Raw genomic sequence first — 16,849 nt, forward strand, 5'->3', positions numbered from 1 at the left:
ACAAAGAGAAGCTTCTGCGTGTCTTCGAGGGGTTATGTAGATGAGGTCCATTGAGGTAGAAAGGCTTAAGGGGGAAGGGTGCCATTCTTTGGGCTGGGGTGTCTGACAAATTGTGAAGGAGAAACCAAGACGTGAGCACTCACTGCTCTCTTCCTCCTGGCTCCAGATGCAATGCGACCACCTGCCTCTAGCTTGGCCACTGAGACTTCTCTGAACTCTACCTCGAGCCTTGAGGCAGAACGAACCTTCCTTTTCTTTATTCGGTTTTGCCAGACTGATTTTTGGTCACAGCAATAAGACAAGTAGCCACCACCGTAGCCACGCTCTGCATCTCACACACCCGGCGTTTCCTCAGCAGAACGTCTTTATTTCTCCACCTAACCATTGGCTGCGCTCATTGTCTATTCTGCTTGGCCAGGGCTTGCAGAATATGTGCTCTCCAGTGCTAAGCAGCCTTCGGAGTGGATGGCTGAGCTGGCTGCATGGTAGCTACCTAAGCACCTTAGAATGTAAACAGAAACAATGGCCATGCATTCCCGTCTGTGCAGGAATATTTTAAAGGGCATTGTAGAGCATTGGGCACCCTGCCCAGGGCACTAGGCATATGGAATTTCTAAGTGGATGTCCGTTCTTCGATACCTACTTAGTGAATCAGTCTGCAGGCAGGAGCAGCCCCGAGGCTGGGGTGTGCTGAAGAATCCCTCCCACATTACGAAGCTTGCCGTGAGGCAGGAGAGGAAGGCACCGGGAAGATCATCAAGTGCAGGGACGTGGCTTCAACTGTGTCTCTGGCCTGTAGAACACGGGTAAGAGCTGCGTCTGTGGTCTGACACTGGGGACCTCACATGCAATGCAGGTTTCTAGCATACAGGCAAGCGGCAGAAGGGACCGAGCTCAGGATGGAGGACTTACAGAGGGTGTTTCAGTTCAGGCTTTCTCAGGCAGAACGGAAAGGCAGTCCTGCCCACCCCTGACTGTGCGCGCTTTGGGGCTCTGTTTAATCTCCATGAGCTTCATCCCCCCCGAAGAATCCATGGCGCCCATGCCATTAGATTGTCCAATGAGCAAACACACTGCACTGCGAATTCTGAGGAAGACTCACCCCAGATAATTGGTGCAGTATACACCGCCTGTGTATACAGCTGCTCTTATCGCAGCTAACGCTGGAAAGGTGGGAAGCAAGGATGTTTCTGATAAGCTTATTCCCCACCTGGCAGCTGTGGAGAAAGGCAGGCATTTATGCAGAATGCCATTCTGACTTCTGCCCACCACCCACATCCCCACTTCCCTGTCCTCCGAGGCATCTATGACACCTCACACCCGGCATCCTCCGTCCTACCTGGAACTCAGAACGGGCTGCAGCAGAGGGTGCCCTTCTGCTCCGTGGTGTGTGATTGCTTTCCAGTGGTAACACACCCCCACTCTGCAGCCCAAAGGAGCCCTCATGTAACGAGTTTGGGGGACAATGATAACGTCACCTGCTTTGTGATGGCTGTGAAGATTGGTAACATAGCACAGGTGTGTAGCCCGGGGCCCAGGGTGTGGTACAGGCTCTGATCAGCACAGGGGTGCCACTGTCGCTGTCCAAAACCACAAGCCATTTGTTTAAAGGTGACCTATAAGTCACATTTCCTTCCTCTTCTGTCCCAGGTGGCTATGCCAAACTGGTAGAGGTGTAACCCTGGAAGAAAATGTGAGCTTCTCTTATTATTAATCAAGTTTGTTCTTATACAATTTTGTATAAGTATACAATGCGTTCTGGTTTCTCTCTCTCTCTCTCTCTCTCTCTCTCTCTCTCTCTCTCTCTCATGCTTTTTCATTTTCTTCCCACTCCAGTCAGCACCTTTTTTTCCTTTCGAGTATTTCCCCCAATATTTACTAGTTCCTATTTCGTTTCATGTCCCACGGAGTTTAACTAAGGCCGTCTGTGTGACCCTGAGTTTGGAACAAACTCACCACTGCAGCCTGACACACTCACCAGTGGATACACAGTTGAATAACATGTCATCAATAGGTCATCAAAGTGAGAAAGTGAGTTTCTGTGTGGAAAAGAACATGTGTGCATTTGCAGAAGACACATGTGCTTGCCCCGTGCCAACACATCAGACACAAGCTCCGATTAGGAGCAGGTTGTGTCTATGAAGATCTCATAGACCAAGGGGAAATGAAGCTCTTTGCAAGCCAGCACGAGAAGTAGGGAGTGATACAAAGTGAGTGCTACAGGCATTGGGGGGGGGATTAGCACAGCAGGCAGGCAGGGAGCAGGTGATTTTTAGGGTGGCTTTCTGCAGGAGAGGTTTGGGCTGAATCCCAGGAATGAAGAAGGAGTAGCAGCTGGTGTCAGCCTGAGAAGCAGACAGCAGACAGGGTGGGGATGGCATTCTAGGCAGGGGACAGGGTGTGCACAAAAGAAAGCAAGGCTCCTTTGCTTATCAGTGATTGTTCGGGGTGGAGCAAGAACAGAGTTTCAGGGGTGGGAGGTGAGGTATGAGGTTGGCAGGTGGGTAACAGCATCACCAGCATCCGGGAGAAAGAGGCGCGCTGGCTAAAGGGGGAAATGGACATATTGCAGAATGGAGAACAGATAGGTACAGCCTGGCCTCCTCTGAGGAGGCCAGGAAACTGCAGGCAACCCAGGAGGGAGATGAGGGTTAGTGCAGCTGGGGCTGGGATCCAGGGCTCTAGAGAGGAATGTGGGGCAGGTCCCGTGAGCCTCCTGAGAGGCTCTGGTGAGGGGACTCTAGAGCCTGGTCCTAGGTTAGGAACATGGGCACCTGGTCTCTCCCTGGAACTCCCACTGAGATCCATCTCTCCCACACTGTGTCTTCTGCTCTCCACGGGACCCTCTGTGCATCCTCAGTGGCAAAGAAAAGAGCGCAGATTTCCCTTCTCAGGTTCCCTATTCAGTCAAGTGGTCAGGCTTAGTGCAAGCACCTCACCCATTCAGCTGTCTGCCGGCGCATGTGACAGGAATTTGAGAGTGCCTCCAGCTCTCACGAAGCTGAGAGAGTATTCAAGACAAGGAGGGGGACAGACATTATGGGCTGTCTCCAAATGATGCTCCAGGGAGCAACTACATCACGTGGACCAGGGAGAGTGTGTGACAGACACAGACCCCCTCCCCCCCCACTGAAGGGTCAGGGCCATCTCTCGTGACACTTTACACTTTAAAAATGCCCCTTGCAGAGAGATTTACTTGTAGGATTAGCAGATTCTACTTTTTAATCTTAAAATTTTGTTTGTTTTATTGAGATCAACATAGATGGTCTGTAGGGAAGTTGCTTGAGGAGGACGAGGCTGAGTTGGTAAAGGGCTGGTCTGTAGGTATGAGAACAAGGGTTAGATTCCCAGCACCCACATAAAATGCTGGGTGCGGTGATTTGTGCCTGTAATCTCACTGAGGAGGTGGAGACAGGTGGATCCTTGGGGCTCCCTGGGGAGCCGACATGGTCCCATCAGTGACCCCCAGGGCCCAGTGTATGAGACCGTATCCCACAAAACAAGGTGGATGTCTTCTGAGCAATGACATCTTCTGGGACTGACCTCTTTCCTCCACATGAATATTGCACACGGCACGCCCCCACCCCACTCCAGCCCACCCCCACACCTACAAGAACACAAAAGTCACCTCTGCTCCATCAGGGAGACACTATCTCTTAAATAAGAAAAAAAAATACCAGCATCCCACTTCACAGGTCTTTCTTATTTAAAATGTTTATTTTCTCTCTCTCTCTCTCTCTCTCTCTCTCTCTCTCTCTCTCTCTCTCTCTCTCTCTGTGTGTGTGTGTGTGTGTGTGTGTGTGTGTGTGTGTGTGTGTGTTTGCATGCGTACAGGCTCTCAGAGAGTCCAGAAAAGGATGTCAGATCCCCTGAAGCTGGAGTTACAGGCAGTTGGGAGTCACTCGAAGTGGGTACTGGGAACCAAACTCAGGCCGTCTGCAAGAGAAGCATCCATTCTAAACCACTGAGCCACAGCTCCAGCCCTCACTTCATAGGTTCTTCAACACTTACTAAACTTCTCTCCAGCACCGTCCGAGATCTATATGGATTATACTTATTTAGAGTGTCTGTGAAACAAGAGGAGGCTTTGGCGTGGTAAGAAAGGCTCAGAGTGACTTCTGAGCAAGGCACTGGGCCTCATGCTTCCGTCTGTGGAGTAGAAATGACCACACGTTCCTCACAGTCTCACCACCAGGGTTCTGGATCCTGCAAAGCCCCAGTACACAGGCCAGCATCTTCCACCTCCCGTGCCCCCATCGCCACCACCAGTGCCGCAGCACCCTCAGACAGAAGGCGACCCTGAACCACAAGCCGCCTGTTGGTGGGACTGGCAGCCGGGACACACACATTGAAAACAGATCCTTTCCCATTTGCCCCATCTGCCTTCCTGTCAGTTCCAGGAATTGACCTGACAAATATTAACCAGGTGACTGTGGTCTTCAAACACTATTGCCCTATGGGCAGAAGGCAGTGTGGGGCTGTGGAGCTGCGCCCACCTCGGTAACTTCTCTGTGAGTATACACTGTACCCCAAATGAGGGTAGGCCTCTGTCTGTCTGTCTGTCTGTCTGTCTATCTATCTATCTATCTATCTATCTATCTATCTATCTATCTATCTACCTATCATTTTTTGGCCTTGGCAGCAGAAATGGGCAGTGAGTTCCCTAGAAGGCCCTGATGAGTACTGCCTCTGAATTTTGCAGCTAGAGCTTCCGGTCTTCTGTCACCTTCTCTGGAAAAGTCAGCCACTGGGAGTCGTGACATATGGACTCCCAATACTGCTAGCAAGCCAATAAGGCAACCGAACTCAAAGCAAAATGGCAACTTCCCTAAGAACTAAGTTATGACCACAGGTCCATGCCCAGAAGTCTAGGTCTGGAATAGAGCCTTGCCAAGTGGAAGCCTCAGTTTCCCCATATGCACAACTGAGTTAAGAGTCTCTGTGACTGGAGGGTCTCAGGGGCATTAATTTAAACAAGAGAGAGCCAACTGCCACAGTATTTGAGAGTTCCCGGCATTCCAACAGCTTTCAGGTGTTTGCGTCTCAGCTGGGAAACATCTTCTGGCCAGTGATAAGACCTGGGATGCCACGCCCACTCACACCCTCCCACACATATGTAAATACCTCTGTCTGCAGACCTGTGATGCAATGTGCCCAATGTACCCAGCGCTTCAACAAACATTTCGAAACCAGGTTTATAATTCAGGAACAGGGTTCTGAGTTTTCTCCAAGGATCTGCCAGGGAATGGAGCTAAGTTAACTGGATTCCCATTGCCCCCAGCCTGGGTAGAAGTGGGAGACAACCTCCTGCAGTGTCTTTCTCAGGCGCTGGCACTTTTCATGTCGATGTCATAAATCATGAAAGGGGATGGCATTGCCATTTGAATTCTGCATAGAACTGCGGAGACAGTGTCCCACAGTGAGTAACTGCAGAGCCCTAGAGCAAGCCCAGGCTATGGCAGCGCTGGCTACATCAGTCTTCCTTGGGAAACACGTGCACCTTGGGGTGCAGCTGGGTAGGGAAGGGTGCTGAGTTCAATGGCCACAATTGGCTCCCTCACAGTTTCCGCCCTTCCTTTACCAGGGGCAGACCAATTACCTAATTGTTTTATATCTTCTGGTTTTTCTATCTAAGGAAAATCCCAACACACAAAACATCCCTTAATATGCTTCCATGGAGCTGGTGCTGGTGGGAGGAGCCGACTTTCGGATCTGGCCACCATACTCTAGCTACCAAATGTGTTTCCGCATTGCCCTCACCTACTGAGAGCAGGTGGCTCTTGTAATTTGGTGGGCATTCTGAGTGCCAGGGGCAGTGCTCCATCCATCTGCAATCTCTCCCTCGTCACTCCAACAGTTAATACTGAGAGCTAAAGGCCACCACATGGGCAAAACCTACAGAAGGTGTTGGTCACAATGTAGATGCTTTCAGGACCAACCAGAGTCAAGGATCAGCTTGTAGCTACTGGATGTGGAATCAAAAAGTGGAAGGGCTTGTTTGGGGGGCACCCAGGAGGATATCAGGGTCCAGAAGTGGATGCAAAGTGGGGTGAGCCTAGCTCTGCCTACACAGCAGGATCCTCCCCTGCACTTAAGCAAAGGGTCTTCTAGCTCCTGTTTCTCTTTGAACCCTGTGGAGGTGACCAAAGGCCTTCTGGGGAGTCTCATATCTTAAACTAGAGCAGAAGACGGGTTGGCATTTGCCCGCAGGGGTCTGCCTCTGTGTACGGAAGGAGGGGCTTAAGCAGACATTTTTGCCTTGCACCTCTGGAAACTAGTTCAGAATCACAGTCAAGGCAATGGCTGTGCCCCTCTGAGGCTGTACTGGAGAGCCCATTCCAGGCCCCTCCCTGGGACTTTCTACATTTTGTGGTTTTCAGCAGTGTCTCATCTCTGCCTTTACCTTCCCTAATACCTTCTTTGGGTGCTTCTCAGAACCCAAAGTCTCCCTCTTTCAAGGACACTAGTCATATGGGATTAAAGACCGACTTTAATGGCCACATCTTGTTTAATTATGTCTGTAAGGACTCCATTTCTTTTCCTTTCATTTTTTCTTTTTCACTCTTTTTTTTTCAAGATAGGGTTTCTCTGTGTAAGCCTGAGTGTTCTGGAATTAACTCTGTAGATCAGGCTGGCCTCAAACTTACAGAGATCTGCCTGCTTCTGCCTCCCAAGAGGGATTAAAGGCGTGTGCTACCATTACCCAGGCAAGCACTCCATTTCTAAGTAAAGCAGCATTATGAGATCTTAGGAGTTGGAACTTGGCATATTAATTTGGGGCAGGCACAACTCAATCTGTAACAGATCTTTCCAAAAATCCTGCATCCATGCACAAAAGACGTTTCTGTGGCTGCAGATAGTGTAGGTGGTACCCTGTAGGTAGAGACTGCTTGTTCATTCCCTGCTACCCAGATCCTAATAATCACACAGAAACTATATTAATCGCAACACTGTTTGTCCTTTTAGCTCAGGCTTCTTATCCCACTCTCTCTAAATATCTCTGTTTGGATTTTCCACCAGGCTTTGCTCTGCTAAGCCATTGGCCAAAACAGCCTTATTAATTGGATAATAAAATTAACACATATACAGAAGGACATCCCACATAAGTGCCCCTGCATCCATGCCACAGGTGTTTCTGTGGCTGCACACAGTGTGGATGGTGCCCCTGCATCCATGCACACAGATGTTTCTGTGGCTGCACACAGTGTGGATGGTGCCCCTGCATCAAAGCACACAGGTGTTTCTGTGTAGATGCTACCGCTGCATGCATGTACATGGATGCTTCCATCACTGCACACAGTGTAGATAGTACCCCTGCATCCATGCACACGGGTGTTTCTGTGGCTGCACACAGTGTAGATGGTACCCCTGCATCCATGCACACGGGTGTTTCTGTGGCTGCACACAGTGTAGATAGTACCCCTGCATCCATGCACACGGGTGTTTCTGTGGCTGCACACAGTGTAGATAGTACCCCTGCATCCATGCACACAGGTGTTTCTGTGGCTGCACACAGTGTAGATGGTACCCTTGCATCCATGCACACGGGTGTTTCTGTGGCTGCACACAGTGTAGGTGACACCCCTGCATCCATGCACACAGGTGTTTCTGTGGCTGCACACAGTGTAGATGGTACCCCTGCATCCATGCACACGGGTGTTTCCATCCCTGCACACAGTGTAGATAGTACCCCTGCATCCATGCACACGGGTGTTTCTGTGGCTGCACACAGTGTAGATGGTACCCTTGCATCCATGCACACGGGTGTTTCTGTGGCTGCACACAGGGTAGATGACACCCCTGCATCCATGCACACGGGTGTTTCTGTGGCTGCACAGAGTGTAGATGACACCCCTGCATCCATGCACACAGGTGTTTCTGTGGCTGCACACAGTGTAGATAGTACCCCTGCATCCATGCACACAGGTGTTTCTGTGGCTGCACACAGTGTAGATGGTACCCCTGCATCCATGCACACGGGTGTTTCTGTGGCTGCACACAGTGTAGATAGTACCCCTGCATCCATGCACACGGGTGTTTCTGTGGCTGCACACAGTGTAGATAGTACCCCTGCATCCATGCACACGGGTGTTTCTGTGGCTGCACACAGTGTAGATAGTACCCCTGCATCCATGCACACAGGTGTTTCTATGGCTGCACACAGTGTAGATGACATCCCTGCATCCATGCACACGGGTGTTTCTGTGGCTGCACACAGTGTAGATAGTACCCCTGCATCCATGCACACGGGTGTTTCTGTGGCTGCACACAGTGTAGATGGTACCCCTGCATCCATGCACACAGGTGTTTCTATGGCTGCATACAGTGTAGATAGTACCCCTGCATCCATGCACACGGGTGTTTCTGTGGCTGCACACAGTGTAGATGACACCCCTGCATCCATGCACACGGGTGTTTCTGTGGCTGCACACAGTGTAGATGACACCCCTGCATCCATGCACACAGGTATTTCTGTGGCTGCACACAGTGTAGATGACACCCCTGCATCCATGCACACAGGTGTTTCTGTGGCTGCACACAGTGTAGATGACACCCCTGCATCCATGCACACGGGTGTTTCTGTGGCTGCACACAGTGTAGATGACACCCCTGCATCCATGCACACAGGTGTTTCTGTGGCTGCACACAGTGTAGATGACACCCCTGCATCCATGCACACGGGTGTTTCTGTGGCTGCACACAGTGTAGATGGTACCCTTGCATCCATGCACACAGGTGTTTCTGTGGCTGCACACAGTGTAGATGACACCCCTGCATCCATGCACACAGGTGTTTCTGTGGCTGCACACAGTGTAGATGACACCCCTGCATCCATGCACACGGGTGTTTCTGTGGCTGCACACAGTGTAGATGACACCCTTGCATCCATGCACACAGGTGTTTCTGTGGCTGCACACAGTGTAGATAGTACCCCTGCATCCATGCACACAGGTATTTCTATGGCTGCACACAGTGTAGATGACACCCCTGCATCCATGCACACAGGTGTTTCTGTGGCTGCACACAGTGTAGATGGTACCCTTGCATCCATGCACACAGGTGTTTCTGTGGCTGCACACAACATAGATGATTTCCCTGCACTCATGCACACAGGTGTTTCCATCCCTGCACACAGCGTGGATAGTTTCTAGGCAGCAGGGGTGTGGAGATGTAGAGACAGAGCCCATCTCTCTTTCAGCTCTTCTCCTGGGAGCCATGGGTCCTGTTACTTTATCCTCCCTCAGAGGCTGCCCTCATCTCTGTGAACTTGAAAGTTGATCCAAGCTAATGTAAGGTGTCAAAGGTAGATGGCCTCTCTCCTTGGGACCTAAAGGAGATGTTGTACTGCACCTTCTTCCTTGCAACTGACTGCACTATCCCATAGCCACACTCAAGGGGCCTAGCATCACTTGTGTTCATACAGAACATTTTCTCCACAGCATCCCCTAGTTTCTAAAGAGGGTTACATAAGCACCCGCCTAGACCAACACTGGATATTGCCTCAAATATGCCCTAAATCAGTGGTTCTCAACCTGTGAGTCACGATATTTATATGATCAATAATAACAGTTGCAAAATTTACAGTTATGAAATAGCAAAAAAATAATTTTATGGTTTGTGGTCATCACACCATAAGGAACTGTATTAAAGGGTTGCAGCATTGGGTAGGTTGAGAATCACTGTCCTAAATTCTGGGGATCCTGGGATAGTGTTAGTATCTTTTCTCCATGATATACTCAGTGCCTAGCACACCTGTACAGCCAATGGAGCCTTGGACACTCTGTATGATTAAAAAAAACCAACAACTAAGTCAAGAAGAATAAAGAAAAATTAAAAATAAAATGGAAGGGGAGGAGGGAGAAAGGAAGGAAGGAAGGAAGGAAGGAAGGAAGGAAGGAAGGAAGGAAGGAAGGAAAGAGAGAGGGAGGGAAGGGAAGGGAGAGAGGAAGAGAGGGGAAGAAAAAGATAAAGATGGAAAGATGAGAAGAGAATCAAAAGGAGGAAGAAGAGGGAGGGAGTGAATGAAGAAGGAGGAAAGGAGGGAAAGGAGGAAGGGAAGAAGATGGGAGGAAGGCTGGATTGCAGGATCTATTTTCCAGCTGGAGTCCCAGTTGTCCCCCTTTCCCCTCTTCTCTGCAGCACAGTGAGGGATAGATAAGTCATGGGTGGTGGCGTCACTGTAAGCTCTGGGGATGATGCTCTCATCTACCAAGAAAACTAATGTGTCCCCATCTTCTTTTCAGATGATGGGGCCAGTGTGGCTGTGGCTGCTGGTAGCCGAGGTCCTGCTCCCTGTTCATTGTCAGCCATTTTCTCCCCATGGAGAGAAGAGTCTGGGGGTGCCTCAACCAGCCAGCCACCAGCTCCTGGAGCCAGCACCTGCCTATGGCAAGGTCACACCCACCATCACTAATTTTGCTTTGCGTCTCTACAAACAGCTAGCAGAGGACGTCCCTGGAAACATCCTCTTCTCCCCCGTGAGCCTCTCTAGCATCCTGGCTCTTCTCTCTCTTGGGGCACCTGCTGACACCCAAATTCAGATTCTGGAGAGCCTGGGCTTCAACCTCACGGAGACCCCAGCAGCTGACGTCCACCGGGGCTTCCAGAGCCTCCTGCACACACTTGACCTGCCCAGCCCCAAACTGGAACTGAAAGTGGGGCATTCCCTGTTCTTAGACAGGCAGCTGAAGCCTCAGCAGCGCTTTCTGGACAGTGCCAAGGAGCTGTATGGAGCACTGGCTTTTTCTGCCAACTTCACGGATGCAGCTGCCACAGGGCAGCAGATCAACGACCTGGTGAGGAAGCAGACCTATGGGCAGGTGGTGGACTCTCTCCCGGAGTTTGGCCCTGACACCGTCATGGTTCTCTTGAACTACATCTTCTTCAAAGGTGAGACTTCTCTAACAGAACTATTGCTCTCTCTGCTCTCTCTGCTCAAGTAAGTGGTCTGTTTGCGGGGCTGGCCAGGCTCCTGCCTTTCGTGGAAATGATAGTTCCCCTACCCTTGTGTAGATCATGTCCCCTGTAGATTGGAACTCAGGAAAGAGAAAGCACAGCTCAGAGGAACAGTGTAAGCATGGGCCATATAACTCTCAACAGAGACCCTGGCCTGCATTAAGGCATACATCCCAGAAAGGGGGCATCTGTTTTAGCATGGCGGCACATTCCTGCAAGCCCAGCATTCGGGAGGCTGGGGAAAGAGCGTTCCAATTGGATATGAGCCTGGATTATATAGCGAGACCTTACCTCAAATGAATAAATGAAAAAAAAAAGAATCAATGAATGAACGAATAAATGGAGGGCCAAGGAGACGGCTCCATGAGTACATGATCCTCTAGCCTCAGCTTCCTGAGGGCTGACATTACAGGTGTGGGCCCCCATCCCCAGCTTGAAGTTCTTCACAGATGCTGAGCCATCTGGTCAAACGCTTGCTTTCGCGTTCCCACATAACCTGAGCAGTGCTGTCAGAATCAGGCTGCCAGTCCCAGTCACATCCCTCAGGGCCCTGGAGATCAGGGTGTGTTAATCAACCCATGCCTACCAAGTTACTAAAAACGCACTCTTCTTACTCATTTCTGATGATGTAAGTCTTAAGAGGTAGTTCTTCAGGGGCTGGAGAGATGACTCAATGGTTAGGACTACTGGCTGCTCTCCTAGAGGACCTGGATTCAATTCCTGGCACCAGCTCATGGCTGTAATGCCATGTTCAGGGGGATCTGATGCCCACTTTGTGCCTCCATGGGCACTGCACATACATAGTGACTAGACATACAGGTGCTAAATACTCATACACATAAAATAAAAACACATTTTTCTTTTTTTTTGTCAGTATGTTCTTCTTTTTTTTAAATTTATTTATTTATTAAAGATTTCTGCCTCCTCCCCGCCACAGCCTCCCATTTCCCTCCCCCTCCCCCAATCAAGTCCCTCATCAGCCCGAAGATCAATCAGGGTTCCCTGACCTGTGGGAAGTCCAAGGGCCACCCACCTCCATCCAGGTCTAGTAAGGTGAGCATCCCAACTTCCTAGGCTCCCACAAAGCCAGTACGTGCAGTAGGATCAAAAACCCACTGCCATTGTTTTTGAGTTCTCAGTAGTCCTCATTGTCCACTATGTTCAGAGAGTCCGGTTTTATCCCATGCTTTTTCAGACCCAGGCCAGCTGGCCTTGGTGAGTTCCCGATAGAACATCCCCATTGTCTCAGTGTGTGGGTGCACCCCTCACGGTCCTGAGTTCCTTGCTTGTGCTCTCTCTCCTTCTGCTCCTGATTTGGACCTTGAGATTTCAGTCTGGTGCTCCAGTGAAAACACATCTTTCTTAAAGGAGAGAAATCAGGCTTTGTACAAGGAAGGCAGGGCCACCCCATGTCTGCTTTGTAGGCAAATTCTCTCAGTGCAGTGTAACCATGGGTCACTGAGTTCGGACCCTAAGGACACAAGTTCACCCTGGCTTTGGGTCCTGCTACTTCTGACCCATTCCAGAGGACATCACCACCCTGCATGACCTTGTGGAGGGAGGTCTCCCTGAATGGCTGCCTTGCCCATGTGTTCATTTGTACCCTCAGCCAAATGGAAGCATCCCTTTGATCGCTACCAGACCCGGAAGCAAGAGAACTTCTCCCGGGACCAGAGGACGGCACTCCGCATCCCAATGATGCGGCAGAAGGAAATGCACAGGTTCCTGTATGACCAGGAGGCATCATGCACTGTCCTTCAGATCGAGTACAGCGGCACTGCCCTGCTGCTGCTGGTCCTCCCTGACCCTGGGAAGATGCAGCAGGTAGAGGCTGCCCTCCAACCAGAGACGCTGAGAAGGTGGAGCCAGAGGTTCCTGCCCAGGTGAGTGCCCCAACGTGTTGTCTATCCTTGCTCAAGAGCTGGGGCAAGTTTGATCAATCCAGCCCCAAGATCTATCTGCTGGTTTGCCTCACCATCTCACCCTCGACTTCACATTGATTTCCCCGTGTCTTTGGGTCCCAGACTTCCTCGAGTGTTCAAGCAAGAACACGGTACCTGCTGCATGGCAGTGAGGGTGGAGACGAATGGAGACAGTAATTGAGTTCTTAGGCTGTTACTAGGATCTGAGTGCTCTCTGGGCTGACTTTATTATCCCTCCTTGGGATCCTTCTGACCCCCCAACCATAAAATTATTTTTTGTTGCTACTCCAAAACTGTAATTTTGCTACCGTTATGAATCATAATGTAAACAATTTTTGGAACTAGAGGTTTGCAAACAGGACCCACAGGTTGAGAACCACTGCTCTAGATGCTTGCAGCAGCCCTGAGGGTGGGCATCCCCATGCCATTTTCCAGGAAAGCTCAGGCAGGTGGAGGAAGGTAATGGAGGCTTGCATTGGGGCAGTGTCAGTAAATGCAGTTAGCGTACAGTTGGGGAACTGAGTCAGAAGCACCTGCAGATGAGTCGGATATAGAGGTGGGAAGTATAAATGGTATTTTATTTACTCTACCTGGTGTCACGTGGATTCAATCAGTGGAGCCTTGGGAAACTCTGGCTAGTGTCTGGCACTTAAAAAGCTCTCCGCAAACCCAGGGAAGATGATGAAGACAGACGCCTCTGCCAGGGAACTTCTTAGAACCAGCCATGAGTCACTGTGAGGTCTGCATGGTCTACATAGAGGAAGATTTGGGTTGGCATAGGTTGTGGAATACTCTACCATCATAAATGACGTCATAGGAAGACTGATTGTCCCACAAGCTGGGGGACCCTGTTCTTTCTCAGGGCCCAGGCTGTGACACACAACAGGACGGTGCCTTTTCTCTGATTCCCTCTCTAGTCTGCTGGATTTGCACCTGCCAAGGTTCTCAATTTCTGCATCCTACAACCTGGAAGAGATCCTGCCCCTCATTGGTCTCAGCAACATGTTTGACATGGAAGCTGACCTATCAGGAATCATGGGGCAACTCAACAGAACTGTCTCCAGGGTAAGGCAGGGAGTGTGGATGTGGGGAGGTTGATGTTTCTCTTCCCACATGAAGTGTATTGGGAACCAAAGTCCCCAGTCTCTTCCCTTGACTGACTTTTCAACACACAGTCTTTACAGATTCTATTCATGGACAACTCCATTTCATCTTCCCTTCCCGAGATCCACACTAGTCAGGGTGGTAGTGTAGGGTTCTAAGTAGAATGGAACTCATTGAACAGTAATCATCTGGTCATCCACAGAGCCAGAATGATGCCAGGTTAGTGGCAGCATTTTTTTTTTGTTTCAAATACTTTCTCTTTGGGTACCAGGAACTCTGTCTTTGTCATAGCTGTAGAAAGTGATATAGTATGAACAGGAGGTGCAGTAGTCAGCATTGCTACATAACAAGCATCCCCCACATCCCAACGCATTGTCATAACAGAGACTTATTGTGAGAATTCCTTCCCAGAGGAGATGTAAGCAATGTCTATCCTTTCTTCATTAGGTCCCACAACAGACCAAAGTACAGTTCCATCCAAGTTCATCTTGGGGAGCCTTTGAGTTCATTAGGCTTACTTATAGGGCACGGGTGAGGGGCTACTGGCAGGAGAATAGGTGACCCCAAGTCAGCTTTCTTCACTCAGCACAGACAGAGTCCTTCTTCCATCAGTCTTCCTCACCATTTACTCTTTTCAGGATGCTGACCCACATGAAAATAGAACAGAATTGTGTACAAATGGCTGACAGGAGCCCCTGGACACTCAGGTGTGGGCTGATGACTCATCTCCACCCCCTCCTTCTGTGAGGGAATGTCAACAGTTGTGGTGGACACTTGTAGGCACGCAAAACACTCTGCTAAAGATGACAGCGTCTTTGCTCAACCCATCTCTAGCGGGCAGTGCCTCCTAGAAGCAGCTGGCTGGTTAAAGAGCTGCTCCCTCTGACTTCTTCCAGGACAGGAGTTAAAGGACAATCCCTCTCTCAGAGGAGAAAAGGAGGACAAGAGAAACACCCAGCGACTCTTAACTCTCCCATCCTCCACAGGCCTGTGCAACAGCCACTGATTAAAACAGGGATCCTGTGCAGGCAGTGGGAAAGGGCTGGGTCCTCTCCTGATGGACGACACCACAAGCCAGGTGGAATGGGCAAGGATTTGTAGCCCTTGAACAGAAAGGGTAGCCTTTCCCAGGAGGGAAGGTGGCCAAGGCCCTTCCCAGAGCTCAGCTTGGTTTACGTTAGTGGTGTTCACTACCATTGGGATTTCTGTTAGGACCTTGTGAGGAATGGACTCTGTCTTGTCTTTAGGAGGGACCAGCTAAGAACTGAATGCACGACCCTGGCAGCAGGGATGCGATACATGTATAAGTGTGCCTGCACATGCATGGCAATGTGTGTGTGTGTGTGCGTGTGGACCTGTGTGGGGTGAGGTGGTGGACTAGAAGAAAACGAAAGATTTCTAAGAACTTCACACAGTGGCCGTGCATAACTCAGTGGCCTTTCAAGACCCTTTTTTGGAGATAAAAGAACTCATCAAGGCCCTTTCCCCAACTTTTTCTGGAATCTGAGTCCTTTCTTGTTAGGCAGTTGTGTAAAATGAGACTTTAAATGTTCTGTGCTTAGGGCAGCGTGGGGCCGTGTTCCATCTTTCTCCTTTAGAACCCGCTATTGGCCACAAGCCATCTTTAAGATGGGGGGAGGAGTTTAGAGGGGGTAGGCAAAGTTCAAAGGAGCCTGTGCCCTGTGTGCGTGCTGGATTTGAGCCACCCGGCACTTAGCTCCTCAGCGGGGCCAAGGCTGCCTCATGTCAGGGTGCTGGGCCTAGGGAGGGGAGTCAGTACAGAGGCAGGGGGTGACACACAGAACTGGGGCTGTTTCTTAGGCAGGCTCTAACCTCTGCCCTCAAACCATGGATGAGTGCTGACTCAGTCTGTCCTCTCTCCTAGGTGTCACACAAGGCTGCAGTGGACATGAACGAGAAGGGAACTGAGGCCTCCGCTGCCTCTGGCCTTCTTTCCCAGCCGGTGCCCCTGAACATGACATCGGCCCCACACGGCCACGCCCATTTCAACAGGCCCTTCCTGCTCCTTCTCTGGGAGGTGTACACTCAGAGTCTGCTCTTCCTGGGGAAAGTGGTCAATCCAGCTGCTGTGTGACTGTGGTGGGAGGCACAGTATGGCTACCGGGCTGCACTGCAGGACCCTCCGGAGCAGGCTTCCTTTGGGCCACCAACCAGCTCCCAAATAAAGACACGGAGACTTAATATTAGTTATGAATGCCCAATCTTAGCTTATACTTGTCCTGCTGGCTCTTATAACTTACTTTGTTTCTCCCATTTACATTTGCCTCAGGTTTTATTTTTTTTAACCTTTCTTTCATTCTGTATGTCTTACTCCACTGCTTACTCCATGTCTGGCTGGTAGATGTCTGGCTAGGTGTCTCCCTAGAGTTTCTGCCTCATTCTCTTCTCCCTTCTTTCCCAGCCTAGCTTATTTCCTCCTACTTATTCTCCCTGCTATTGGCTCTCCAGTTTTTTATTAAACCAATCAGATGTCTTAGGCAGGCGAAGCAACGTATCTTTACACCATTAAGCAAATGCAGCATAACAGATGTAACATATCCTTGCATCGTTAAAAGTACTATTCCACAACACCCCTGTTCTAATAAAGCTGAGTTTGGCTGTGAAGTCATGTGAGTCATGCTTGCAGGAGGGCAATGTCCAGGGCAGCTTCTAGTCATTCCCTCTGTGACCTTTACAACCCCCCCTCTTCCATTGCAGACATTTGCTGAGTTACCTTAGGGTCAGGGAATACCTAGGACACGCAGAGAAAGAGCAAGCTTCTGTCTTCACAGCCTCGAACCTGGGCTTGAACCAAGTGATGTCCCCCTGCAGTGTCATCTGGAGGGGAAGCTAGACCTAGGGAAGGG

General features: G+C 50.2%; 1 protein-coding gene across 1 annotated transcript; it reads left to right on the forward strand.

The window, feature by feature from the left end:
* Nucleotides 1–4,459: 4,459 nt before the first annotated feature.
* LOC142834823 (serpin A11) lies at nt 4,460–16,607 on the forward strand. Its single transcript, XM_075947718.1, has 5 exons — nt 4,460–4,511; nt 10,245–10,890; nt 12,566–12,839; nt 13,796–13,943; nt 15,868–16,607. The coding sequence occupies exons 2-5, from the start codon at nt 10,245–10,247 to the stop codon at nt 16,075–16,077; spliced, it is 1,278 nt and encodes a 425-aa protein (XP_075803833.1). The 5' UTR covers nt 4,460–4,511; the 3' UTR covers nt 16,078–16,607.
* Nucleotides 16,608–16,849: the final 242 nt, after the last annotated feature.

Source organism: Microtus pennsylvanicus, chromosome 14 (genome assembly GCF_037038515.1).
Source record: "Microtus pennsylvanicus isolate mMicPen1 chromosome 14, mMicPen1.hap1, whole genome shotgun sequence".
Classification (NCBI taxonomy): Eukaryota; Metazoa; Chordata; class Mammalia; order Rodentia; family Cricetidae; genus Microtus; species Microtus pennsylvanicus.